The sequence below is a fragment of the Syngnathus acus genome, chromosome 13 (assembly GCF_901709675.1).
Source record: "Syngnathus acus chromosome 13, fSynAcu1.2, whole genome shotgun sequence".
NCBI lineage: Eukaryota > Metazoa > Chordata > Actinopteri > Syngnathiformes > Syngnathidae > Syngnathus > Syngnathus acus.
In genome coordinates, this window is record NC_051098.1 from 11983724 (window position 1) to 12011692 (window position 27969).

The following is a 27969-nucleotide window of genomic DNA, read 5'->3' on the forward strand; positions in this document are numbered from 1 at the left end:
AGACAAAGAAAGAAGATAGTAGTGATATAGTTTTTTACCGCTCAAAGGCCGCTTCAAACTACTTCAAGCCTGTTCCAAGCTTGTATTTTTTTTGGAACTTGAAAACTTTGAACTTAGAAAACAAACTTTAGTTTACTTCTTGGAACCCTTTATGTTGAAACCTTAGTTGGATTACAAACAATTTGGATTTGCACCTGTGTGCCACCTGCTTGCCTGCCTGCCATTCCCCCTTCCCTTGCCTTTTAACTTTTGACGCAGTTCAGAGCAACTTCTCTAATACCATAACGTTCCAGTATAATGGGAACTAAAGCATCCTCCTTCAACACTGGAGTATAAGAATAGGAACTAAAGCTTCCTCCTTCAACACTGGACATGCTGAAGCAACTTTGCTACTACATTGTCATGAATTGTGTCATTAAACATACCGTATTTTCCGGACTGTAAGGCGCACCTAAAAACCTAAAATTTTCTCAAAAGCCGACAGTGCGCCTTATATATGGACCAAATTCCTAAATTTAAACTGGCCCGAAGCATTGTGTCATGAAATCAATCATAAGTGGCCCGCTGAAGACTATGAATCATGAATCAAAAAGACCATGGATCATTATTTTCTGATTATAAAGTAATTAGCTGCGCCTGACGTTGAAATAAAAAAGATAAAATGGAGAATGATTTGATTTGGATTAAAAATCTGACATGATGCATTAATGGTGCGCCTTATAGAATAGAATAGATCTTTATTGTCATTGTCACACATGTACAATAGTCCGGTGCGCCTTATATAACAACGTTTTAAAATGGGCCATTCAATAAAGGTGCGCCTTATAGTCCGGTGCGCCTTATAGTCCGGAAAATACGGTAATGGCCGTACACCTCACTGCTCTGCCATCTCGGCAGGCTTTTAAAGTTTCTGTAAATAGCAAAGGTGATATTTTTCCACAAGCACGACTTGAGAGGTCAAGTGCTACTCAAGAAGCACAAGCATGTTAAGTAACCTGAAGATTCGTATAATCTGCTTGCGATTGTCTAAAGGGAAAAGAAGTTTGGGAGTAGCAAAAGAAAATTTCAGAGATGACTCTTTTTGTTTTCTATGGTCACTGCAACTGCTATGGACGTCATCAGGGTACATCTCCGAGGACAAAAGCTCGTGTCATTGATGAAATGCCCGCTTTGCTCTTTATCTGCCTTTCCACAATCAATCCACTTGAGACTCAGTCTTTTCTCCGGGGTTATCTCCAAAGAAAGATGCCCCCCCCCCCCCTCGAATTCCCCACTGCAATACAACACAAGTTAGGCTTCATTTACTTTCAGAAAAATGTCTCTTCAATTCAGTTGGTGTGTGTGTGTGTGTGTGTGTGTGTGTGTGTGTGTGTGTGTGTGTGTGTGTGTGTGTGTGTGTGTGTGTGTGTGTGTGTGTGTGTGTGTGTGTGTGTGTGTGTGTGTGTGTGTGTGTGTGTGTGTGTGTGTGTGTGTGTGTGTGTGTGTGAGTATGGAGGCAATGCTGGCCTCTCTTTGTTGTCCCGCAGTAAGAAGATCCTACAGGTGAAACAATATCAGGCCTTTCAAACGGAGGTGAACACACTCAACTAAGTCACGCTGAGCCAGTCATGAACAGAACAGACAGTATATTAAATGGTGTGTGTGTGTGTGTGTGTGTGTGTGTGTGTGCGCGTCCGTGCGTGCGTGTGTGTGTGTGTGTGTGTGTGTGTGTGTGTGTGTGTGTGTGTGTGTGTGTGTGTGTGTGTGTGTGTATGTAAAAATGCAAATGATGGCTAGCAGCATGAGTGTAAAACTCAGGGGACTCCACCCATATAATTTATAAGGCAACAACAGTCACCCCACCCAACCACTTGATCTTTGCATGCAAGGCAGTATGGAGAGAGGACAGACCCTTTCTGCAGTGCCCACCTATCTTGTGTGGTCCATCTGCAACACTTTATGTTGCTGTCTGCCAATTGGCATTGCAGCAATTTACTTCTCCTCCAAGGTAGGCCTTATTTTGCTCTCATCTCTTCCTGCATACCCAAAATAATATATTGCCCAAGTTGTTTCAAATGCGAATCCAAATAACCCTGAATGGAGGTCTTATTTTATTTAAGGTAAATGACGCCAATGCTACGGGGAACTCGGTAGCAGCTGCTGATGCGTCAAGGACCGCCAAGATCCTCAATATATCGGCGCTGGTGTGCGGATTAATTTTGAACGCCATATTGATCACTGTGTTTGTGCTTGGACTACCGTATAAAAGTGTGTAGTTCATGTACTTGCCAAAATAAACAAATCAAATCAAAATGTATGTATGAGTTCAAGTTTGTCCATACTTGAATAACAACAAATAAAATCAGTCAAAACTATGAAATGTGATTCTCAGGTTTTATAAACAATGAAAAATCTTATTACCAAACAAAGATTATAACTGAATATTTACTGAATGTTTTCATACAAACAGGTCACATAAAAAATATGATGTCACAATATTTCAACTGAGCAGGAATAAAAGTGATTTTTAGTTATGCTTTAGTTGTCTTTTGTTTCATGGGAAATCGCAGAAAAATAAAATATACTTTTACAGAAAAAAAAACTTTTGTGATAAATAACCTAAAGACACTTTATCACTTTATCAATAAATAAATTAAGAGAAAACACCAACGTCACCTTACACACAAATGACCAACTAGCCGTTTCTACCCAGTGTCATGAGAAATTGTTTTTGTACTACTTTGCAAAAGTATTAGCCCCCTTGAACTTCTTGACTTTTTTGTCACAGTTAGGCTTCAAACACCGCACATCCTTCCTGAGCAACTTGTGCGCTTATTTAAATCTCCAAGCGAGGTGGTGACCTCACAAGTTCCATCATATTTTTTCTTCCCATCACTTTTCTTTGATGATCGATTGAGAGAAATCACACGACAGCGTGCTTCCTCGTCTCAAAAGACACTTTGGGCCTTCCTCTTTCGCTGAGGTTCTTTGTCTTAAAACCCCTTCGAGTTTTGACACCAAAGACGTTTCTCCGTGTTTCCTTCCAAATTCCTCGACGGCCTATTCCCCAAAGACAAGTTTGTTACTCTTCGCTTGGATCACATGACGCAAACACCGTGCAACTTCATTGTCTCTGTACTCACACTGCTTGGCTGTTCTAGAGAAGCAGACTGTTCCCCACAGCTGTGAAGAATGACAGACTTTGAACGTCCCTGGGGAGGTTCACTATCACAAAATGACCGGTGGGCTTCGTGTGCGGAGACATCTAAGCCCACTTTGGCCTGAAATAGTTGCCCGAGAGATTCCTGGAGTACCTACAGTGGCACGACAACAACTTGGCTCAGTAAAAGAGCAGCGTGACCATATCTGGAAGTGGTGATATAACTTGATCATTTATTAGGTGTTGTCTTGGTTTCATGATGTCAAAATGTGAACAACATGAGGGAGAGGCCAGGTTGAATACCAATTCAAACACCTGCAGTGAATAACGCAGTTAGTGTTTTACACAAAAAAGAACCATAGTCTGGTTTCGACTGGTTTTATTTTATTTAGCTTTTATTTATGTTAGTTGGAATCTAGAAAGACTCTTTTTCATTTTATTTGACTTGAAAAGGAGTAGACTATTTATGTGAAGTGAATCCATCAAAAGATTCCTCTTTTTTTTAATTAAAATAATTACAGAAAGTCAAAAAAGTTGTCTATTTTATTTTATATATTTATTTTATTATTTTATAATTTGCTGTTAAAAATAATTATAATTAAAATAATTACGGAAAGTCAAAAACGTTGTCTATTTTATTTTATATATTTATTTTATTATTTTTATATTTTGCTGTTAAAAATACACTCCCAATGAAGTGACAAAACCGGGTGACTGCTGAATGTAACTGTTAAACTAACTTGACTTATTTACTTTTAAAATGAAGTAGTCAGTAAAGGAACTATTTTAATTTTTGAATCAAGTAATCCACATAGGAACTAAATAACTGTGGCAGCTGCAACAAAAGTCCGAAGACACACTCAAAAGTGACCAGGAATGGAAAAGCTGAATTCATTTTCAGGATGTTTGCTTGTTTGTACCTTCCAGAAAAGTCTCTCGAAGGCAGGGGCGGAATCGTTACTCATGTCTTTAATTGCCACATGGGACAAACAGTGTAGCAACAGCACGGAAAAGCCCCCAACTGAATGAAGTCTCTGGCGGCGGAAAAAGAGCGTCTCATCTGCTTCCTGTCAACATGGTGACATGAAGTGTACAGTGAGAACCTTCATCTTATCAATGAATGGCCACTTTAGTTTCAGCCCTCAAATGGCAACACTAAGAGGGGGAAAAAAATTATTTAAAGGTCAAACAGAGATTTTTCACAAAAGTTGCCATTGTGAAAAAGCTTTTTTGAGTTGATGGATTTTCACAATAATAAACCATAACCACTTTGAAATGGTGAAAGATTATTTCTTTTTAAATTTTTGGTTTTTTTGCTTAGCAAACCAATTTTTCCGATTGACAAACAACTAACATTTTCTGTGGCTTATTGATGTGACGGGTTTCAGTCCTGCTGTTGGCTTTCTTTTCTACCCTCAGTTGGACCAATAGAGAAGACTTTAAGCATATCGGAACATTGCCAACAGGATGTTTGTGGTCAAACTCGACACCAGTAAAAGTGCGGTTTGTGAACCAAGTCGACAACAGGAAGATTCGTGGTGAACGATTCACCTATGCAGCAAGACTTTGAGTTGATGTGCAAAAATGATATGCAATTGAATTTAAAAAATCACATATTTCAGATTCAACATACCGTATTTTCCGCACTATAAGGCGCACCGGATTATAAGGTGCACCTTCAATGAATGGCCCATTTTAAAACTTTGTCCATATATAAAGCGCACCGGATTATAAGGCGCACCTTCAATGAATGGCCCATTTTAAACCTTTGTCCATATATAAGATATATATACATTTGGCCGGCGGGCCGGACTTTGGACACGCCTGCTGTAGTGGCTCAATATTGGTCCATATATAAGGTGCACCTGATTTTAAGGCGCACTGTCGGCTTTTGAGAAAATTGGAGGTTTTTAGGTGCGCCTTATAGTGCGGAAAATACGGTATGTTTAATGACACAATTCATGACAATGTAGTAGCAAAGTTGCTTCAGCATGTCCAGTGTTGAAGGAGGAAGCTTTAGTTCCTATTCTTATACTCCAGTGTTGAAGGAGACGCTTTATACTGGAACATTATGGTATTAGAGAAGTTACTCTGAACTGGGTCAAAAGTTAAAAGGCATGTAATGTGTTTACATTACCCGATAAAAGAAGGAATTCCTGAAGGTGTTATTATGGTAGTTGTTACTAGGAAGCCTCGCAGCTATTTGGAGAGAAACAGTTGGAGTCTGTAGAGAGAAATGAAAAAACATCATACGGACTCCTCATAAATAAATACAGGCACAATGTATTGTGAAATAATAATTATGAGAAAGAGTGAAATGTTACAAACAAGTTTTCGTGCGTGCAAGGTGTGCATGAGAAACAGTCCATGTTGGTACAGAAGGAATTCTTTGGGGTTGAGGCTGGATGGCTCCAACGGGATTAACTCTCCCTCACATTCCCACTGACATTCCAGTTCATCCAAAAATCTCTCGCCACTTTTGTCTGAGCAAAACAGAGACCGATTATACACAGAGAAATGTGTAGTCATTAAGGGAGAATGATATGACAAGGCCTCGATTGAGTCTCAAGTGGGCTTATGAAATAAGGAAACACTATATTCGTAAAAAGAAATGCTTCTGGTACATTTTTACCACCATTGACTGAGTTTTCGAGAACAACCTATGACAAAAGACATAAAACTGCAAATATGATTGTTTAGAGCACCCCCATGGTTCTCAAGCAATGGACTATTCCATCTTCTTACGGCACACATGTGGAGACTTGATTCAGGATGAGGGTAGTAAAAGAAATGTTGGTGTGTTGTGAGTATAAAGCGATGTTATCCTAGTGGAGTCAAGAAGAGATGGGAAGAGTAAAGCAATTTTTTTTTTTTATCAAAGCTAGCCAATGTTTCAATCTTTTTTATGGTGACGCAAAATGTGAGTAACACTGCTGTAAGTGTCAGTACAGAGAATAAAGAGAGAGATCAGTAAGAGCAAAATTCTCAAGGATTTCATCACAATTGATTTTTTTTCCTCAAATTAACACATAATATTAAAAACAAAAAAACAATGAAATATGATGTAACTTCTCCTCCCACCTTTTAACCCTTGCTCCACTCCTTTCAAAAGCTGAAATAGAGGTGAGAGTTGCAGCAACTTTGTCCACTCCTCCTCTGAGAATGAAAGCAAAACCCTAATAATGTGGCACAAATCCAGCGTTTTAAGTATTACAACTGGATTACCTGGAATTGTTGGGACAGTGATGTGACTTGGTGGAACACATGCTGTCAAGAAATGTAATTTTTTATTTTTTTTTGGAGCATTTGCCTGCCATGACTATGGTGGAAAAGCAAAATGAATTGCTGGCCAACGTGTCAGTTGCTCTTTGATTAAACTAGGAAGCAGCTGGGACTTTGTATTCTATCTTTAGTATGCCATTTAACCTATGCCACAACCCCCCACTCCACCCGTTTTAACCAACCAGTGTTTACATCTGCGATACTTAGCAACAAATACATTAGGATTGATTACGGAATGTGGTAATCAAAATCACCGTTAAAAATTAGTCTACTCCCAATGACTCACAAAGTCATTATGCATCAGGTCATATTTTTTCCAAATTGTTTATTACCTCCATCTGGCTGCTGGTTAGTGCCAAAAGCGTTTTGGCGACTGAGGTTAGGGTTAGAGTTGACTTGCTGTTTATCAACCGCAAATTGATGGTTCATTCTGTCCAGCAGAGGTAAAATCTTCCTTTGGAGCAAACTCATGACGTTCCCGGTCGGTCTGGGTCGACACAAGCGAATCAGACCGTATTCTTTGTACCAGAATTTTCCACGCAGGACTTCCTGAACAAAGAAATTTTTATAAAATGGAAGCTTTACTTGAAGTATTTTCATGTGTGCCAACCTGAGCCGTGTCAGCACGCAGCTTGGAAAGGTGGCGAACAAATTGCAGCTTAATGAGAGCAACATCTAAATCGGACAATCTGGAAGAACATTGCTCCCACATTTCTCCCAGCGTCGGCTCTCTGTCCTGCGGTTACAAATTGAACACACTGGAAATTAGAAATTATTTTTCCGCTCCAAAAAAAAATGTTCCGACCGTGAGGCGGGCACTCGCTGTCCGTTCTTCTCCTCTTTGTGTGTTCCATTTGTCCTGATCTTGTTGCAGCTGCTCCATGCGTAAGTCCATCATGTCAAGGCCTGACATCAACTCAGTGTACCAAACACAATGCTGATCCCACTCCTCTTCATCCACTAAGCGCACAGAAACAAAAATGGAGGTAAATATTCATGTCAATTAAAGGTTTCTTTTTATGTGTTTTTCTCTCATAGCATCTTACCCAGGCTGAGGACATTCAAAACATGTGGAGGAAGGATCAGAGACAAGGTGGCACGTTGGGCTACTCTTCTTTGGGCTTCAGCCTGGGCTAAGTCGTGCATTTCCACAGCTGCTTCCCTTAGCGGCCTGCCTGACCACAGGACCTGCAAGGTAAGGCAAGGCGAAATAAATAAATATTTAATGAACTGAAATTAATTTAAATAAATAAATATTTTTTTATTCATTGTTTTAATAATAAATAAATAAATGTTTTTTTTAATAAAATTATAAAAATATAAATAAAAATTAATTTAAATAAATAAATAAATTGAGATACGTCACACCTCATTAACCTCATGATGGCTGCCAACGTCCATCAGTCTCAGAAAACACCGGAACACGGCTGAGTCCACATCAGCAAGGATGTCCTCCTCCCGTCGCCTCTGCTGCTGCCAATAAGTGTTCCGCGCACACACTTCTCTCTCCAGAGCCTCCACCTGGCCTCAAAATCAACAACGATTACCAAAAAGGCCCGATTTCATGCAAGTCAAGAAATCACTTCCCTGATCACCCCCAAAAAAAACCTGCAAGCTGTCGTTTTGATCCGCCACAGTCAACCAATAGGAGGCTGTGATGGGTACGACGGTGTCTGTGAGCACATCCCGCCTGGCTCCAACCACAGGAGCCAACACAGCAGTTACAGGATCAACTGCTTGAGAGCCATAACGGATTGCCACCAGACCTGCAGAATTGATGCAAGCCTATTTGCTCTAGAAATATATCAAATCCTGCACTTTATTTTCATACCATTGCCATCAGGGTCCTCCATGGTACCTGCCAGCCCTGTCGTGCATCCTGTGATGAGATCGGACTGGCACCCCAACACGGGTACGCTGAGACCTGTTCCCATTGGATCAGGGTAGTCCATACCCAGCAAGGCAGGGACTGATGTGTTTGAACCTGGCAGAGTCATGTCTCCTGAAGGGCATAAATGTTGTGTAAGACTTGCACCAGTGACTATCATGTCTAGTCATGTTCTCACCCAGAGCGCCTCCATCCTGCTGCAGGCCCTCAGTAGTGTCCAGCAGGATCTCCAACCTGGTCTGAAGCTGCAGCTGACAATGCTGACTCCTCCTCCAGTTCAGATGGAGCTCCTCTGCCATTGCAGCAATACGATCTTGCCAGTGACACCCTCGCTCTGCTCCATGATGAAGCTGCAAAGCTGGTTCTGACTCCCACTCTTCACTCAGGAGCCTCAGGAGCTCTACTGTTTTGAACATAACCGCCAGAACCTATAATCAAAGTTTTTGCTTTACATATGTTTCTTTTTTTTTTATTTCTTTAGTCTTGTTTGCTAATGAAAAACACCTTGCTGTCTAAAAGAGTCTGGTATCCTCCTGCATGAGCTACCAGCTGCCCGGCTCGGATGCTTGCACCTCCCACTCGTGTCATTCTCCCACTCAGAGGTTCCATAAAGGGTTCACCCAGCAGGACTCTACCTACTGGCAGCACAACACCTTACAAGTACACAAAGTTTTAATGAACTTATGTGGTACTTTGACATCGGTGTTTTATTTGTTTCACGGCTTTCCCCATTGAAATTAATTTAAATCTAAAAACTAATCCAAATAAATAGTTAAATACAAAATAAATTACATAAATTAATTAAATTAATGAATAGCATTGTGTAAACACATAATAAAAGACAATACCCGTCACCGGATCGAGACTGATGCCAACAGTCAGCACAACGTTTCCCGTCCGAGGATCCATCATTGGATAACCAATCTGGACAGGTTGCGGCAAACGTGTGATGGGGCATATATGTGTCTTCCCCAGTGGGTAGACCAGACCAGTTTGTGGCTGGATGGTAACGGCCAGAATAGGTACTGGGACTCCCGTGTCTGCATCTGCCATGGGGGCACCCAGCTGCAGTTTTTGACCTGGGCGAAGGCCTCTGAGACAGATGTTGGGCAGAGGTTGGTTTGAGTGGCAGGAGGTCGGGTATGGAATGAAAGGTATAGGAGGACTTTCCCATTTCTTGTTGTCTCCTTGTAGGGATAAAAGGTGAGACGAGAGTTAGAGCAGTGATTGGTATTTACAATGTCTGTTATTTGTACAATGTCACTGCTTAATCTAGCTATACTTTATAATATTTTTTATATAATGTACCGTATTTTCCGCACTATAAGGCACACCTAAAAAACTCAAATTTTCTCAAATGCGCCTTATAATCCGGTGCGCCTTATATATGGCCCAATATTGAGCCACTACAGCAGGCGTGTCCAAAGTCCGGCCCGCGGGCCAAATGTATATATTGTACATATGGACAAAGTTTTACAATTAATTGAAGGTGCGCCTTATATATGGCCCAATATTGAGCCACTACAGCAGGCGTGTCCAAAGTCCGGCCCGCGGGCCAAATGTATACATCGTACATATGGACAAAGTTTTACAATTAATTGAAGGTGCGCCTTATAATCCGGTGCGCCTTATATATGGACAAAGTTTTAAAATTGGCTATTCATTGAAGGTGCGCCTTATAGTGCGGAAAATACGGTAAATAAAGCAATTATTCTAATTATAATTATTATACCAATAATTATCAACTTTAGACCGTTACTCTAGTTCAGTGTTCAATACCTGCACACAAATCAGTCGTGATGACCAAAGTGGCACTTTCGGGGTCATAGGCGACGTTTCCAACAATGGGTAGAACATGACCGGTTTGTGGATGCACGAAGAAATCTGGAGGAACCGCCATAGTGTGACCGTTGCTCAGCAACATGTGGCTGTGAGCGTTTGGTCTAACAAGGCCTGTGACTGTGTCGTAATGAGCAGGGCAACATTCTCGCAGAGATCCATCAGAACCTGGAAAGACTTTTGTTATTGCAGGACATACATTGACCAACAGATGGCAGTGTGAGTCAAGTGAGCGTTTACCAAAGATGCCGTCTTTGCTCAGCACAGTGCCTGTGTAAGGACAGAGCAATTTGGCCCCCGTGCCTTCACCCAAGAGCCCCCAGGAGCCCTGGCGCCGACATTCTGCTGATACCAACCCTCCCATTTCTCCCACGAGCGACCTTAACCGCTGGATCAAACTGAGAACAGATGAGCAATGAGAGTTCAGGAGAAGACCTCAGTGCAAGCTGTAAAAAATGGCAATACTTTTGTTGGCGCTGTCCAAAAGCTGTCTGGTGGATCTTGCCCAATATTCTGCTACATTCTCGCACTTGAGCCGTGAACACACTGTGGACCTTCTGCTGTGCCTGCTGCTCTCGCCTCAAAACCTGGAGGATGCCAAGTGGAAAAGAAATACTTTTTCCATGTGACGCTTCCACTTTGAGATCTTTTTAAGATTAAGTTGGTGTGAATTAAGAATTATGTCAATTAAACCTGAAGCTGACTGTTGAGCAGCATCCTCAGGTGCGAAGCCAAAGACCTCCTGCGGACCACCTCCTTCTCCACCTCTCTTCTGGTCTTCTCGTAAACGTCGTCCGTGCTCTCCTCATCCACCAAGCGAGGGTGGAGCATCCGGAGTTTCTCGAGGACACCCTGATAAAGCTCCTTGACCTGCATTTACAAAAGCCATACATAGTAGCAGGATCCCACATGGATAGATCTGAAGGTTGTCATGCGCACCTCGATGGTGAGCTGTCCGAGCCGTGAAGTGACTGACACGCTGTGTTTGAGAAGCAGGTTGTAGAAAGTGTTGCTGCTGAAGGCCTCCAGATCCACCTGGTGTTCGTAATCCCAGAATTCCTCTGAAGGCTCTGTACCGAGACGATCATAAAGAGGTCACTTTCACCAAAGACAAGTCTAAACTCAATCCTGCAATTTGGGAGTTCAATGTTCAGACCTGAAATGTTCCCTAAACATAAAAACAGGCAATGCAGAAAGCAATAGTTTAAAAACAATCACGTTTGTTTCTCGAGTTTTGAATTGTTGCCCCAAAAAATTATTTCAGTATCTTTGAAAAATAATTTGTCTTTTACACAGACATTGAGGATGAGTTTTTAAATTTTTGCAGATTAATTTATTTGACTTAAAATATAATATACCGCTCTAGGAAACCCACATTTGTAGTGGGAATGTGTAAAAATGTAGATTTAAATGTAATATAGCATTTTCAATGTAGTTTTAAAATAGAATGTATTTCTGATCATTGTCTGACCTGCATGTAGAAACAAGCCAACTCAGTAGTAGTAGGTCAAAATTACATGTTTTGACATCATGTTGCAATTAATGCTTCCATCTCGAGAGTTGGGCAATCAACTCTCAGTACATGTGTGTATTATGTTCATACATGGACATTCTGTGTATTGCAGGTGCACGTGGAGCAGAGGTTGCGTAACACACAGTGTACATGTGTGGCGTGTACCTGGTTGAATGGAAGTCAGCCTGATGACAGCTTGTTGTTTTCTGTGTATTTTCATTTGTGACATCACCCTTGAACCTTTTGATGCGTAGTCTTCCATGTGATAGGTCATCTGCCGTGTGTGATACCGCGCCGTGATTGGCTTCTTCTCAGGCCAACCATACTCGTGGAAAAGGATCTGGAAACGTGAGTTGGATTATGGTTGTGTGGTACACAAAAAAAAAAGAAGTGAGGGATGTTCTTTTGATTCTCATCGGCAAATATTTTTGTGGGTGGTGCACCAACCAAGACAATGACACATAAACACAAGATGAGGGCGGCTCCAAACAAAAGACCTCCCGTCACCAGCCAGTCAGGACGCAGTAAAAGGTTTCTTCTCTTCCTGATGCCCACTCTTGTGACGTGACGTGGAATAGTTGCAAAGAAGGGCCCCGGCTCGTAACATTGGCCTCCTGCAGCCATTACCCGCACGTACTGGTGAGGGACAAAAAGTGGAGGTCAAATAAACACAGCAAGCAGAACATGGAATCTTAGAATGTGAGATTTAAAGACCAAACCTCATAACTGCCTCTTTAAGATTACATAATCTTACCATATGTTTGTGATGATGGCTGCTAAGCCTAAAAACATAAACTCCGGGTTGGTTGAAGACAATTGAAAAAAAGCTGGGAGGTGTCCAGGAGAGAGTCAGCTCCTCTTTCAGTTTCCTCAATGACCCCCAGTCAAAATCACTGTTTGTGTTGTACAAGTTGTCACTGACAAAAAGATGAAGAATCATTGATGATTGTCTTAACAAAGGGAAACTTTAACTGGCCACTTACACATCGTACTGAGGATAATCACGAGGGGTGACGGTGAACAATAGAACATCGCCCAAGTGGAGACATGTTGTGGGGTTGAGAATTCCACTGAGACTTTCCCTCGATTCTCCCTTATTACTATTATCCATGCTCCCGCTCATATTTTCCATTTTGCCCATATCCCACGGAAGGACAGACTCATCTAAAAAGAGTATAAAATAAAAAATATTGACTGCCTTGCATATGACTGGTGGAATTAGGAATCCAGATTATTTTCAAACCATGAGGCCTGGGAGTTTCCCGCAGCTCTGTGAGTGACAAAAACAGTTGTTGAAGTTCGATGCCTTCGCTAAAGAGGCCGGTAAATCCCGCATCTGTATTCGCACGGCACATGAAGACAAAGGAAAACTTGAGAGACATGTACAGAGAGGAACAACAATGAGAAAAGGTGTTTACGTGTGAGCCCAACCGCTTGTCTGAACAATGTAGACCGGGCGTGGAGGGGTGAGATGGCTGCCACATTGCAAGCTCCCCTGGGAGTCCCAAACTTTAAAGAGAGTCTCCAGCATGGTGCCGGAGAAGCCCGACACCTGCATACAAATAATATCTGTTATCAAAGTAGGTCAACAAGACACTGAAGAAGCTTGTCTGAACGTTTCGCAGGAAAGATAAAACTGTTTTGGGGCTTTGAGTACATTGTCTGCCTAGCTCAAACTATTTATTAGTGTGAAGGTGAAACCTTCACACTATTGTTATTGTTGTCCTTTATTAGTGTGAAGGTTTCACCTTCACACTATTGTTATTCCTGTCCTTTATTATTGTGTGAAGGCGATGGCCTTCACACATATGTTATTCTACACCATTCTCTATTATTAGTGTGAAGGTGTAACCTTCACACTATTGTTATTCCTGTCCTTTATTAGTGTGAAGGTGTAACCTTCACACTATTGTTATTCCTGTCCTTTATTATTATTATTATTATTATTAGTGTGAAGGTGAAACCTTCACACTATTGTTATTCCTGTCCTTTATTATTAGTGTGAAGGTGAAGACATAATTCAACACATTCAAATCACATTGGGGACATTCCCAAACTTGCCAAATTCAAAATTTTCACGTTTTCATCTTTTATTTTGAAATTCACACCCAATTCACCAATATTTCCTTTTTCCTTCTCATTTCTACATTTTTCAACCCATTCAACCCATTCCAACTTTCAACTGTTCATTATCTTTCTACCTATTCCACAACTTACCAAAAACTTCACATCTTTTATTTTGAAATTCACACCCAATTCCTTTTTCCCGTCTCATTTCTACATTTTTCAACCGATTCAACCCATTCCAACTTTCAACTGTTCATTATCTTTCTACCTATTCCACAACTTACCAAAAACTTCACATCTTTTATTTTGAAATTCACACCCAATTCCTTTTTCCCTTCTCATTTCTACATTTTTCAACCGAGTCAACCCATTCCAACTTTCAACTGTTCATCATTTTTCTACCTATTCCAACACTTCCCAAAAACTTCACATCTTTTATTTTGAAATTCACACCCAATTCCTTTTTCCCTTCTCATTTCTACATTTTTCAACCGATTCAACCCATTCCAACTTTCAACTGTTCATCATTTTCCTACCTATTCCACAACTTCCCACTTACCAAACATTTCACGTTTTCAATTTTGAAATTCACACCCAATTTTCCTAAATTTCCTTTTTCCCTTCTTATTTCTACATTTTTCAACCGATTCAACTTGTTTCAACATCATTCTTCTTCACCTTCACACGCAATTTCTTCAGGAATTGCAATTCTAGTTGTGTTTAGTATTGTCTCATGGAAAACTGCAGTCGATGGAAAAGGAAAAAAAATGTCCAGCAAGAACTTTTCCATTGCTGCTGAGTTTTGATTAGAAGTGCGGTTACACACTGAATTGGTCGGCAGCCAATCACAAGGCACATATGCACAAATGATTCACGCTAACTTTCAAGGGTAATGAGCAATCACTGGCGGAGCTAGAGGGGGAGCCCTGGGGGCATTGTCCCCCCCGACACCCAGGTGCCAGGCCAGATATATTTTTTTTCCCAGGATTATTTCCACCTTATTTCACCCTGTTATTTTTTGTGATCTCAGAATGAATATTTACCATTTTTTCTGAAAATTTTCGGAATTTGTAAAAAACATTTTTATATATTTACGGACCACCTAATTTTCTGACACCCAGCGCTCCCTCATGGATAAGAGTCTATCCCCCCCACTGTCTTAAATGATGGATGTCTTTTGCTCACCCGACTATCAGAACTTAAAACCAGCTCCAGTTCTCCACTAGACTTGCACTGTAGTCTCAGGTGACTTTCAGGCCTTTTCCTACATAGGCCTCCACACGCAGCTCTCCCAGGAGGCTCTACGCACACACACAGACCGAGTTCTCCGTCATACCCCTCATAGTCTTCTGCAGATGGACACACCTGCAGAAAAGATAGGCTGTCATTTAGATTATCGCTCCGCTCACATTCATAAAGGTGCTGTCAGCTGAGTGGGTGAAAGGTTATTTACACTGTCATGTCAAAAGACATACAGCATATCCGGATAGTGTTTGCATTTCACATTTGGCTCTTTGGTCCTTTGCTTCACTCTCAGTTTAGGTGAAAGGTTATTTACACTGTTACGTCAAAAGACATTCCACATTTGGCTCTTTGGGCTACTTTCAGTTTTTGCATCCATGTGTGCAATCACATGACCTGCGTCTTGCAGTGACTTGACCACTCATGTCGGTCCAAACACTCTCCATGCTGAGTCCGTGTTTTTCCATCCCTGCAGATGCTGTACACTTTGTGCACACACACATCTTCACCGTCGATGGGCTGATAATTGAGGGTACATTGGCACTGCCCGTCACTCCTCTGTGGAAAAGTCAATAAGGTTCTGTTATATAACTACAAATACAATTCTAAAAGATTATGCAACATTGTACCACTGTTAATTTATTCAATTCAATGAGATAAATGAGATGGGAAATAGAATCAAATCTATTCTCCATGAGTGTAACGGTGAGACAGAAACTAGATCCCGCTGTGCACGTGGGAACCTGATCTGCTCATCTTTCAGCTTGATGCAACAGATTGTTCAGGTTTCTTAGCTTAGTGCTGAATGATGAGAGTTAATTGGGTAGAGAATAAACAGAGGAGCATCTCACCTGAAAATTCTGTCCTTCTCCCGGGCAGATGCAGGTGTCCTGGCCAGAGTGAGGCTGCTGAGCCACCGAGCCACACGGGAGGGATGCGGACAGACCCGGTCTGGGACAATAATGTTGAGGAGGACACTCGAGACACTTTTCCATTGCCATACTATTTGCAGCAGGCCCATACGTTCCCCTTGGACAAGGAATTGGAGTCATGCTATCCGGTAGGCAGTAAAAACCTGACAAAAGCAAGACCATCACAAAAAGAAGTTGAGTTTCAGGTATCAAGCAGATTTGTATTTTATTAACACATATTAATTGATGAATGGGCTAAATTAATTACCGTATTTTCCAGACTATAAGGCGCACTGGACTATAAGGCACACCTTCAATGAATGGCCCATTTTAAAACTTTGTCCTTATATAAGGCGCACCGGACTATAAGGTGCACCATTAATGCATCATGTCAGATTTTTAATCCAAATCAAATCATTCTCCATTTTATCTTTTTTATTTCAACTTCAGACGCAACAAATTACTTTATAATCACAAAATAATGATCCATAGTCTTTCTGATTCATGATTCATAGTCTTCAGTGGGCCACTTATGATTGATTTCATGACACAATGCTCCGGGCCATTTTAAATTTAGGAATTTGGTCCATACATAAGGCGCACCGGACTAAAAGGCGCACTGTCGGCTTTAGAGAAAATTTTAGGTTTATAGGTGCGCCATATAGTCCGGAACATACGGTAATAAATTGATTGAGCAATTCTTTAATGACATTTATGTTACGTTACGTTGCATTATTTTACATTACATTAAATTAAATTACTGGAGTCTTGCTAATGTGTGTAGACTAGCACAATATAAAACACATTTGTACATACCAGGTTGACAGAATGGTCTTTCTTGGACATATCGGCTGATATTATCTCCATAAACAGAATGCAGACCACAGGAAAGCAACAAAAAACAAAGATACCTCATTAGATCATTACAGCATCCTTCTGGCATGGCGACGACCCAAAAATAAAGAGATACTCTATTAGATGGAGCTCTCCACATTTATTTGACTGTTAATAAGACGCAAAGGGAACACACGAGCTCGTGCTTGGTCTGCACGACTTTCATTAGCATGCTGAATGATTTATAGAGCGGCAGAGGGAGAGTAGAAAGTATCACATTGCTCTATTTGTTCTTCTTGATGCAAGAATGAGCATGAAAGTGATTCATGATCTTGAGCACATTCTAATATTCTGTACCTCAAACACAACTCGCTAATACTGGCGGAGCTAGAGGGGGGCTGCAGGGGCACTGACCCCCTCATGTAAAAGTGGAGTTTATAAAAAAAAAAGTTTTTTTTGTTTGTGTGGACCTCTTGAAATATCTTTAAGGGACCCAAGGGGGAAAGAAATCCTAGCTCCCCCAGTGTTTGCAAAAACTCCATTGTGACCTACCATTATACGAATAGCACATTCATTCTTGAGCTGTGTTTACTCACTAAAGGTGACATCGGTGTTATTCACATTTCGTGACTGTTCCATGCGTCATCGGGCATTCGTATCTGGGAAGCAAGTGTAAATTCGAAGAAACCCCTCCATGCTTTCAGTTGTTGTTTTTTTAAATTGTTGTCTTTTTCCCTGAGAACTTTTTCACAGAAAAGTGTAACCTTCAAACAGCTGCAATCTGTGGGTGCATGCCTGAGTGAAATAAATACAAATCAGGTTGTTAACCTTTGCTCCATTTTCTTCGTTCTACATTGCAGAAACTTATAGTATAAAAGGATCATTTTTTTCCAGATATCTCAGTATGTGTTGTGTACATTCGACATGCAGGAAGGTGATGTTTTCATGGACAGGAATGCACACATCTCTTATTATTGTGTTGACCAGACTTTGGACGACAGCTATAACTTAGTTAGCTCATCATGGCAACCGTGGACTATGACCTTGGGGTGACGAGTCGTGGCTTACCTAAGACCCACTTTAAGCAGCAGAACATGCAGCAATGGCATTGCATTTGTGCAAAAGTGCTAAAGTCCTTTTTACATCATCAGCATTGGTGATTGACTTATTTTTGGGTCTGTGATGTGTTAACAAAAATGATTTGGACAAAAATAAAAAAAAGTACCATTGCAGACGCTGCCTCATTTGTACATCATGAAATTAATAATACCTCGTAGACTTTCCCCATTATCATAATTGAAGATTGCTTGTTTATCTTCATGGTGATATTTGAGGATATTATCTGAAAGTGGTTTGACATCATTATCTCTAATCATGCTATGTCCATAAAATGAAAGCTTTATAGCAGTTCATCTGTGTGCGTAGTGTGTTTGTGAGTGCAAGTGTGCTATGTTGTGTTCCGTCACCCGTGTGACCCTCCACGTGTTGACTATTGACACAGGCAAGATCTGATAACAAGGCGCTTTATAAGGCCGACAGTGCCGAGAGGTTGCTCTATAGACACCTTGAAGCTCAGGTAAGGGCCAACAATGGTTTCTCTGTCTTTCCTTGACTAAAAATACAGAATGTATGAAGATAATACAATTTTCATGGCAGAGTCAAGGATTAATGTATTCTATCCTCCACAGAAAAGAAAATATGCATTCAGAAAAAGTGATGGTCATCATTTGCACCTTTGCCATCTTGGCAATTTCAGGTATTTAATTTTCAATATTATTGTCAATAGAGTATCACTGTATTCTTGTATAAATTTCACTATTTTTACCACACATTTACAAAAACATTTTTATTTTATTATATTTGTATTCTTATTTATTTCTATATAGTTTATATATTTATTTATTTTATTTTTATTATTTTTATTCTATTTTTTTCTTGCAGCTTACCCACATCGTGGCACCAGGGAAGTGACCTGGACTGATTCCAAGGCTAATCAGGCTCAACCCAAATCAGAAATCACAAAAGAAGCAGAGTAAGTTGATATTTTAGGACAGCATACTGTATATTTATTAGTACGTTTTGAATCTTTCTTTATTTGTAATTGGGAGCTGCAACTAATTAATAGCCAAAATATTCAAACCGAGTGGTTATGTCCCGTAGTAAAATCTACAAGAGCCAAATTGACGACAGCAGCCTCTACCACAACGAGGACGAGTACAACAAAAACCCGGTTTCGGATGAGATGCAGCGTAAGATCATCGGGGAGTCAGACCGCCTTCGAGCCCGTTTGCATCAGGAACTGGCACAGCTGAGGGAGAGGCTGGCTCCGTCCCCAGCCCACCTCGCCTCCATGCTGGCCAGCGTGAGGGAACGCTTGGCCCCGCTTGCCCAGCAACTCGACAACAACACACAGGGCCTGTGCAACCAGCTCAAGATGTACGTCAGTCCGGAGGTCAACCCGTATCCGGAGGTCCACGGCTGGATGACGCAAGAGCTGGAGCAGAGTGCCTCCAAGATGGCTGACATCCTAGCTGAATTCATGTCTCAAACCAGAGAGGTGACGGAACGCCTGAGAGAGATGAGTGAGGTGGAGGTGGCTCATGAGGATTTCTGGCGTGGATTTAGTTCTAGGCTAGAATCAGAAGTGAAGTCACTCAAGGCAGAGGTACAGAATAGTTTGGAGACTCTTAAAGCAGAACTCGCCGATCAGTCTGAAAGCGTGCGGCCCCTCAAGGCCGCGGTGGAATGCTTCTGCCAACTCCAAACTTCTCAAGCCAGGATTGAGAGATTGCTCACGTCAATGGAGGAGGAGCTGGAAGTCCAGTTGAGTTCTTCCCACCCTGTATATTCTGGTGGCTTATTGCAGGAAGACTTCTCTGTCAAACTGTCCGCTCTCATCCAGGACATTTTGCATTCAGTGCAGTGACATGTCAATACAGAGACGATAAACCGAGACACCCTCACCCGCTTGTTTGTTTAGCACATTGTTGGCTTACAAGGTAGTGACCAGCCTTTACATAACCTACTGGGTCAAAGGTAACCCAAATTGGGTGAAATCGCTCATCCACCACTGCATAGGTGTCAAACCCAAGGCCCGGGGGCCAGATACGGCCCACCACATCATTTTATGCGGCCCGCGAAGACAAAGTTTGCATTGAATTTGTGTCTTTACTGAAATAACAAATTGTCCTCACTTTTAAAAAAAATAGGGACGTTGCTAGCAATTTTTATTACAATTCGTCTTTTTAAAATATTTGATTCCAAAACGAGTTATTCATCGGTTTGTTGTGGAGCTGAGAGTGTATGACATGTCAACCCAGCGAATCGGGGTGAGGATTTGAACCAGCACGTCGGGTCAAGATTTTGTTCCATCAATAGGTAGAAACGATAACAAGAAATGTGTTTCCAGAATATCAATATAGCTGCGATTGAAAATTCTTGTGTTTAAAGTCAGCAGTATTACCATTAACAGTTTCTAATCATGTTACCAGTCCTGCAATTCTAATGGATGTTCTTCAAATGCAAATTAAGTTTTTCTCTTCAATGTAACGAAAACCATCACATGCACTCCAGGAAGGATTTTTGCAGGATCCGTCCTTATTTTCAAAATGGCTTCCTCTAATGAACATTTGAAGGGAAATCTTGTTGTGACAACAAACTTTTAGTTAGTAGTTGCTTGTCAAATGTTTTTATTGTTTTGTGTGTTAACACAGAAATTTAGTAGTATTTTTTGTAGATACAAAAAAAAACTGTTAAAAAAATATATTTTGTTGTTGGTGTTTGTTTCATGTTTGTAGTGAAGTCTTTTACAGTACATATGTAAACGTTAGGGCACTACATGATGTGTATGTACAGAAACTTTTTTGTCAATAATTATGTAAATATTTTCTATATTGCTGTAAACAAACTCATGGGAAATGTAACTGTAAATGATTCTGTTTTATTTTAATCTCACAAGAAAGGAAACACTACAGTGCAAATGAATGACAGGAAGTAGATAAAGGCATTTGCTTTAACACACACAAAAAATTTGAACTGCCTTTCATCCATTCAACAATTTTCTACTGGAAGATGGCTGAAAATATAATATGAATGCAAATATTTGCTACTTTGATTTCTGATATTTAATGAGATGTTGTTTTTTAATAGATGGAGTACATCTTGGGTTGTAAACATAATATTGGGATCAGTTGAAGTCATGAGGTAAATGGCGCGTCCTCCAAAACCTCTTGAGTACAAACCAGCCACCAAGAACCAACAGAGCGCAGGCGGCCGATCCAAAAACCACCCCAACAACCAGGCCCGTCACATTCAGGTCATTATTCCGAGATTCCAAATTATTGTCACCTGATGGTATACAGAAGATCAATAAAGTTTGAATGCTTCCTAGCTGAAGCATGTGATGTAGGCAAAATATACTCACTGTAAGTTTCTGCAGAAGGCCTGTCTGTGGGTTGCAAAGAAGAAAAGAAGTGGGGGAGTAAAATATCATTTTTGGAGATTAACAGGCATGAATGGCAGTTAGATGTGAAATACTGTGCAAAGCTGTAAACCGATCACGTTTGCCAAAAGCTATAAAGTGTCCAAGCAAACAGGACTAAACTTTTTGTAATTTCCCTTGCATGTCAAAGCTGACTTTTGTCTCATTTGTATGCTGTATGATATAGTGCACATAGCTACAGGCAACATCAACTGCTCAAGTGAGAGAGTGTCATTGTTCACAAGAGGAGACAAGAAAAGAAGCATTAATCTGCCCCATGATGAAACGGGACATTTGTTATACTATCCACAAATCACGTCACTCCATACTATCTCCATCACTCACGACTTACGTCCTAAGACTCATCGACACAAAACCCTTGAAAATATCATATCTCTCAATTTAATCACACTATTCTTCCTCCTGATAATCCATTTGGGTGAATGGGTTATTTAAAGTTGGTGAATGTGCTGGAACAAAATGTCCCAAAGTCGCATTATTATCCTGAGAGGAACAAATAGCAATGAATCACAAAGCCAAAATGGAAATGGACAATATTGGTATTATTTTACGGATTAGACGGTTTAATTCCTCAAGGCTGAAGGGATGTTGAGTTGATTTGGGTGGGAAAAGATACACTGGGGATTGCACACGTGATCACCTATGTGCACCCACTTCATCGAATGTAAAATTTTGCAATTACAAAAGTATTACAGGAAAAACAAAAATAAAATTACTGTGCAAATGTATTCATACTCATCAACAGGCACGTTAGCCTTGAGTGCGTATCTCTGCTGCCGTCTAGTGGCCAAAAAAGGACAAACAAATGTGTCAGAAAAGTCCCAGGACTTCTTTCTTTTTCACCTTCTTTCTTATACTTCTAGGCCAGATGGTGTTAACGAAACAAAACATAAGAAAATAATAGAATAGTAGAAGGGAGTCAATTGAGGATCTCAGGACAAGTATTTAAATTCTTTAGTAAATCTTGCATTGAAAGAGAAGCATTGCTCTTCACTTTTCAACTTTGGCGGCCTTCTGTGAAATTAAAGATACATTCCTGCAAAGAGTCAACAATCACTTGTGTGTCTGCCACCAGTGAGTTTCAGTGGAAACGAGAAACACGCAAACCCGAGTCTTCATCACATGACAAAAAAATCATGTGCTTGCATCCTAATCAAATCATGCCCAGAGCACCACCCAAAAAAAGGACTGAAAAAGTAAACCATATAGGATAAAACCTGTTTATTTCCACAATTGTGATCAAGTCTGATGTATTTGGAGGAGTGTAATTTAAATCTCTGTTTCATAATGCTCAATTGGATGCTCACTAGCACTATCTGGAAATTCTGGAAATTAAGTCACATTGCCTAGAGACGAAAGAAAAGCAAGGAACAGGAAGTATGGAGTTAAAAAAAGGATTTCCTCGCTTTCCTCTGGACTGCTTCCTGTCCAATGGTCAATATATGCAGCACACTTCTCCACCAATTCTCTCATCACAATGTCTGTTTTTTGTTGTTCTTTTTTTTGTTTTTTTTGCAGCAACATGCTATTGGGCCAAGAGTTCGGCAGACGTGAAGTGAATAATGCGTTTGACAGCAGATCCGCTCTCACTCGCACTCTTAGCACACTTCATTGCTGCTTTTCAAGTCAAGATTGACTCTGTGCTCTCCTTATGTGTTATTTCTCCCCAGACGGCATTCACTCTTTTTGGTCTGTGTGTAGGGGGGGGGTCAGTTGTCCATGCACCCAGAAACTAAGTGCATCAAGCTCGTGACACGGCCACATCCCAAACTACAAGGGGGTGTGCACATTTATGCAATCAGATTGTTTCAGTTGTTTATCTCCCATCTCGAAAAATATTTCACTTTTCATTTGTTTGTAAAGGCTGTACATCACAATGTTGTGAGCTATATACGGTTTTGAATTAAGTACATTATTTTTAAAATACTTTATTCCTTAAAATTATAAAGTGACATTACTTTTTTGTGCTTTGTCTTTTTAACTGAGGAGGGGGGAACCTGGTGGTCTCATCCCCCCTTCTGTCAGACGCCGAGCGCACGACCCACTTTTCCATCCACATCCCATTTCATCGCGAGTCTTGGTTGGCCCTGGTGCGCGTTCGTCACGGGTTTTTCTGTCGCGAAAACGGCGTGATTCAACGTTTTCGGTTTGTTTTCGCTATAACGGCGCAGCAGCACACCGACGTGAACATGTCGAGATGGATTTTATGAGGCTGTTCGGCGCCCTGATCGCCTTCCTCTTCCACAATGGGTGCGCTTCTAAAATCAATGGTAAGACGCCAACACTTGCTTGACTCGGAGTTTCTAGATTATTTTAAAACTTGCATGCGTCTTTGTGCATTTAATAATAATCGGCAACAATTGCTTGTTTTTGCACAATCTGCTGAGATTTTAAATATTGTGAGAGGGACTGAGAAAGGGGAAAAGCGCGTTGGCATTGTAATTATTAACAGGCGGCGTGATGTGGAAAATATCAACAGCCACATGTTGTTTTCGTCTCAGCTGCTCAGTCAGGAGGTCCCATCTTGAGTTCGACTAAACAGCTTCAATCCTGACGCCAGTAGCAGGAAATACGATCACAAATCACTCGCGGAGTTGCTTTTATACTAGTTTTTCATATAATTCAAATATTTGGGCCAAAGCTGTCAAGCCAAAATAACAGATGAAAACGATCAGAAAGTTGCACAGGAATGAATTGTACCGCCAAAATCAATACCAAAGTTGCAGACAGCAGTCTATCCTTCACTTTAATGTTGTGATTGTTGGGTGAAAAAAACGATTGTGTCAGTGCTGACAAATTGGTAATCAAGTCCAAATGATATTTTAGGTTTTATAAAGGAAGATAAGTTAGGGTACATTGGCTGTATTTCTCTCGGTCCATTACTGAATATATATATATTTCATAAAATGTTGAAAAGCAATCAATTATTCAATATCTGGTAAGTGACATCTGATTGATTAAAGCCAGTGCTTCCCAGTTTTTTTCTGTTTTCTGTTAAGAAGAAAACATTTTGTGTCCTCTTAAAAAAGCAGAAAGCATCTCACACTCCTGCAACTCAGTGAAATTTATATAAATTTACATCCACACACAATAATGAATAACTTTGTTAATTTTGTTTTCTTTTAGTCTGTAACAGAAAAGATTTGAAAAGCAGCAATGCGGTTGAAATTGAAACTAGAAATAAAAGCGATGTTTTTGCAAAACAAATAACCCCCCAAAAATTTTTTTTTTTTTCCTGGTTTAACTCAAAAGAAAATTAGCAAACTGGCCGATGATGAAATTAAGGTCACAAATGAAATCCCCATGATGTAAAGTAGCAATCATCAACTGGCGGCCCGCCGGACCATCCAATCCAGCATATATATATATATATATATATATATGTGATTTTTATTTCACTGTTATTTGATAATTGAAATTGATAATTGATAATGAAATTCTGGTCCTCTGACAAATATCATTGATGACCTCTGCTGTGTAGGCATTCCCAGTGCAATACAGCCCCATTTGCTTTCTAATTTTGCAACCACGTGAGAACCACAGTCAGCCTCTTGTTCTCTCTCTCATGGCTGATGTTTCTGTCCAGGCCAAAGGATCTGCCGGCGAGGGACGGAGCGTCCATGCTATAAGGTGTCCTACATCCAGGACAGCAGGCGAAGGCTGACGTTCCAAGATGCCAGACAGGCCTGCAGATCGGACGGAGGAGATCTGCTCAGCATCGAAACAGAAAGCGAGCAGCGACTGATCGAAAGATTCATACAGCAGCTCCACGCCGCCGATGGAGATTTCTGGATTGGCCTTCGCCGCAGCCCGCAGCGTTTCAGGACTGGCAGCGTCAACCCGGGATGCCCGTCCCAGTACTTTTGGCTGGACGGGAGCAAAGCCAAGTTCAGGTTGTTTTTCTTTTCACAGATGCAACTCAGAAATTGTGCTATGTTGGTGTTTCCACTGCTGCTTCAAGACTGATAACCACAGACATTATTTGGGGAAAAAATTGGAAAATAGCCGGTGTCATAAAAAATTTAATCACTGTTGGTTTAAATGAGTCATTGTTGGGAGTAGATCCAGTTAGCTCTAGCAGTTTTACACTGCAAAACGAAATGTTGTGAAATAACAATATAGGAAGCAGAGGGTGTACTGCTTCACAGTCAAGAGGTCATGGGTTCAAATTTCTTCCTGGGCTTGCCTGAGTTGTCTCCGGGTACTCAGCCGCATGCCAAAACATGCATGTGAGGTTCACCATATTTTCAAAATTAGCGGTGTCAAACTCATTTTTTGTCTCAGGCCACATGGTAGTTATTAGGGATTGGACTGTACTCTTAAAAAATGGAGTAGCGTTCAGATGCTCTGCGTGGGACAATTCACCATTATACACAGCACTTTTTCTGTTTTTCAGTTTTCTTTATATTCACGTCGCATATGTGTGTGCAGGGGAGCTGCTAGGGGGTGGCCAGGGGGGGCCAAATAATCAATGCTATAGAATAGAGTGACTGGAGTGATTGAAGATATTCCGATTGAAATTAATTTGAGCATTTGAACCTCGTGCCTTTCAGGAACTGGCACTGGGACGAGCCTTCCTGCGGCGGGGAAATGTGTGTGGTTCTTTACTACCAACCGTCTGCACCACCTGATGAGGAAGGCCATTTCCTCTTCCAGTGGAATGACGACAACTGCAATGCCAAGAACAACTACGTTTGCAAATATCCAAAAGGTGAGCCACAGGAACACTACTACACATAAATACAGTTTTCTGACATTATTATTGGAATTAAATCAGGATGTACAGTATTTCCAACTCTCATGGTATGTTAGTGTTTTTTGTTTTGGTTTTTGTGCTGTACCTGTTGATTACATAACTGTATGTTGTGCAACTGAAGAAACCCAATCTCTTTATATTTTCAGAGAAGACGACAGTATTTACAGAGGCAGGGCGAGGGAACGCAGCACATGCAGGTACAACATGTACCATATGAAGTCTCAAGCGTCCGATGCCTCAGGGCTTGAAAATGCATTCAGACAAACATACAGTTTGTCCTTGCTCAGTTTCGAACTTATGATTCCACTTTCTAACTGGACGGATCATTAATAAGACATTTTGAATTATTTTTCCATAAACATGGAGTCATTTCTTTTGTTCCCCACAGTTCCTACTGTGATGCCAAATATATTCTTCACAACATCAAGTGGCGAGACGATTAAAGTAGGAATGCCTGAGTCATCAGGTTGGAAGAAAACGGACTGTTTTACACTCAGCCAAGTATATTTTGGAATAATATTTTGAAAGCTGTTTTTTGTTCTCCCTTTCAGTATCTTTCTCCGACAACTCCTTGTACGTTCCCTACATCCTGTACGCAACCATTCCTGCACTACTGCTGCTATTGCTTGCGGTTTCGGGCTTCTTCTGCTACAAACAAGCTAAGCGGTACGAACAAAACACAAATATTTATCTAACGTCTCCAAAAACATTGCCTCTTTTCCATGATACATTATTAACACGGCAATATTCACTTTTGAGTACTAGCACTGTTCAAGTTTTTACAACTATGACTGGAGTTGAGTTGGAGAACTTCTGCGCATGGGCGGATCTAGGATTTTTATTTTCTTTGGGGGGGGCCATGGGGCGAGCAAGGATATCAACTCTAAATTCAAACTTACCTACAAACTGTCTATAGACCTATTGAATCAGAGGCTTTTATTTATCTTTTTTTTTTCTGCCTTCAGGAGAAAGTCAAAAACCAAAAACTCAACCGGCCAACCAAAACCATGGATGCCCACCGAAGCATCAACTTGCCCTATTCAAGGACCCTATGCCTTCAGTGACATCACCAGACTTTCTCACCTTACTCCGGACAGCACCCTGCCAGCTGACTTCAAAACCAAGTACCCGTATGCTGCTCCAAAGGAACCCCAGTGGAATGAGTACGAGAATGTATATTTAGCGGACAGGGAGAGCGGCTTCGTGACAAATGACATCTACGAGACCTCTGGAGCTCACTGTCGCCCTCAGCCTGGTTGGGTTGAAAATGAGATCTATGGGTAGGATGGTACACTCTTCTGCGGCCTGCCAGGTGCGAGCTAAGGAATCTTACCCTGTCAGACTAAAGGACGTATTCTTTATCCTCCTTCTCCACCACATGCCCGGTGCAGGATACCTGAACATGTGCCTGTGACTGGAAACTATACTACCACGTTGTTCTGGTTCTACAGTAGAACTAGTAGGACTTGAGACTATTAATGTCATGCATATTGTCAATGTACCAAAAAAAAAGAAAAAATTGATCAATGGCTAAAAACTCAAATACCGCTGCATATAAAAGAATCCGTTCAACACAGTCCCGCATGCTTAATGTCTGGAATGAGTGAGGCAGGTTATGCAATCACAGATGTTTTGATTGTATCCATTTTGCTTCTTGTGGTTTACATTGTCCCCTTTTATCCATCATTTCTGTCGAGTTATGTAACAGCAGTTTTCATTTCAAAGAGCCAGTGATTAACCCAAATATTCCGCCTTGTCAGCTTGCCCGCAAATGCACCGCTTTCTATATTTGGTTCAGCATGTTTTCATGCAAGGTTGTATTCATTTAATAAAATGATTCAGCAGGATAATTCTAGCCTTTTCCTCTGAACTTGAAGAGTGACGTCATTTCATTCTTGATGTAAAGAAACAGGACCGTACATGTCGAACCTTGGATGACAGAACGTAACGTGACCCCTGCAAAGCATAAAGCTGTGAGCCTACCTGACTGTTCGATA

The 27969-nt window shown here is 40.9% G+C and overlaps 3 protein-coding genes across 3 annotated transcripts; 2 read left to right on the forward strand and 1 right to left on the reverse strand.

The window, feature by feature from the left end:
- Positions 1-2359: 2359 nt before the first annotated feature.
- On the reverse strand, positions 2360-16898 carry si:dkey-103g5.4. Its single transcript, XM_037268222.1, has 32 exons — positions 16698-16898; positions 15822-16045; positions 15367-15528; positions 14914-15093; positions 13093-13213; positions 12905-12997; positions 12645-12825; positions 12416-12578; positions 12109-12297; positions 11827-12001; positions 11088-11218; positions 10842-11018; positions 10614-10735; positions 10389-10546; positions 10089-10316; positions 9158-9496; positions 8814-8962; positions 8488-8737; positions 8253-8423; positions 8030-8187; positions 7790-7942; positions 7468-7609; positions 7227-7381; positions 7032-7157; positions 6754-6970; positions 6365-6406; positions 6221-6295; positions 5468-5622; positions 5277-5363; positions 4060-4206; positions 3123-3293; positions 2360-3039 (listed from the first exon to the last, which is right to left on the reverse strand). The coding sequence occupies exons 1-32, from the start codon at positions 16873-16875 to the stop codon at positions 2872-2874; spliced, it is 5187 nt and encodes a 1728-aa protein (XP_037124117.1). The 5' UTR covers positions 16876-16898; the 3' UTR covers positions 2360-2871.
- zgc:162608 (uncharacterized protein LOC100037332 homolog) lies at positions 11876-20822 on the forward strand. The gene is made up of 7 exons (XM_037267904.1): positions 11876-12009; positions 15850-15919; positions 15986-16087; positions 18217-18291; positions 18404-18471; positions 18657-18747; positions 18876-20822. Exons 5-7 carry the CDS (start codon positions 18414-18416, stop codon positions 19639-19641), a joined length of 915 nt encoding a protein of 304 aa, XP_037123799.1. The 5' UTR covers positions 11876-12009; positions 15850-15919; positions 15986-16087; positions 18217-18291; positions 18404-18413; the 3' UTR covers positions 19642-20822.
- Positions 20823-23235: 2413 nt separating this feature from the next.
- Positions 23236-27842, forward strand: laynb (layilin b). Its single transcript, XM_037268144.1, has 7 exons — positions 23236-23486; positions 24803-25109; positions 25770-25927; positions 26119-26169; positions 26361-26438; positions 26524-26638; positions 26938-27842. The coding sequence occupies exons 1-7, from the start codon at positions 23414-23416 to the stop codon at positions 27254-27256; spliced, it is 1101 nt and encodes a 366-aa protein (XP_037124039.1). The 5' UTR covers positions 23236-23413; the 3' UTR covers positions 27257-27842.
- The last annotated feature ends 127 nt before the right edge of the window (positions 27843-27969 follow it).

Coding starts and splice junctions, on each gene's coding strand:
- si:dkey-103g5.4 (XM_037268222.1), bottom strand. CDS start 16,875: ATGTGGAGAGCTCCATCTAATAGAGTATCTCTTTATTTTTGGGTCGTC. Junction 8,963..9,157: donor CAGTCTCGATCCGGTGACGG/GTATTGTCTTTT, acceptor TGTACTTGTAAG/GTGTTGTGCTGCCAGTAGGT. Junction 3,040..3,122: donor CTCTAGAACAGCCAAGCAGT/GTGAGTACAGAG, acceptor TTTGGGGAATAG/GCCGTCGAGGAATTTGGAAG.
- zgc:162608 (XM_037267904.1), top strand. CDS start 18,414: ATGCATTCAGAAAAAGTGATGGTCATCATTTGCACCTTTGCCATCTTG. Junction 18,472..18,656: donor TGCCATCTTGGCAATTTCAG/GTATTTAATTTT, acceptor TTTTTCTTGCAG/CTTACCCACATCGTGGCACC. Junction 18,748..18,875: donor GAAATCACAAAAGAAGCAGA/GTAAGTTGATAT, acceptor TATGTCCCGTAG/TAAAATCTACAAGAGCCAAA.
- laynb (XM_037268144.1), top strand. CDS start 23,414: ATGGATTTTATGAGGCTGTTCGGCGCCCTGATCGCCTTCCTCTTCCAC. Junction 23,487..24,802: donor GTGCGCTTCTAAAATCAATG/GTAAGACGCCAA, acceptor GTTTCTGTCCAG/GCCAAAGGATCTGCCGGCGA. Junction 26,170..26,360: donor AGGGAACGCAGCACATGCAG/GTACAACATGTA, acceptor TGTTCCCCACAG/TTCCTACTGTGATGCCAAAT.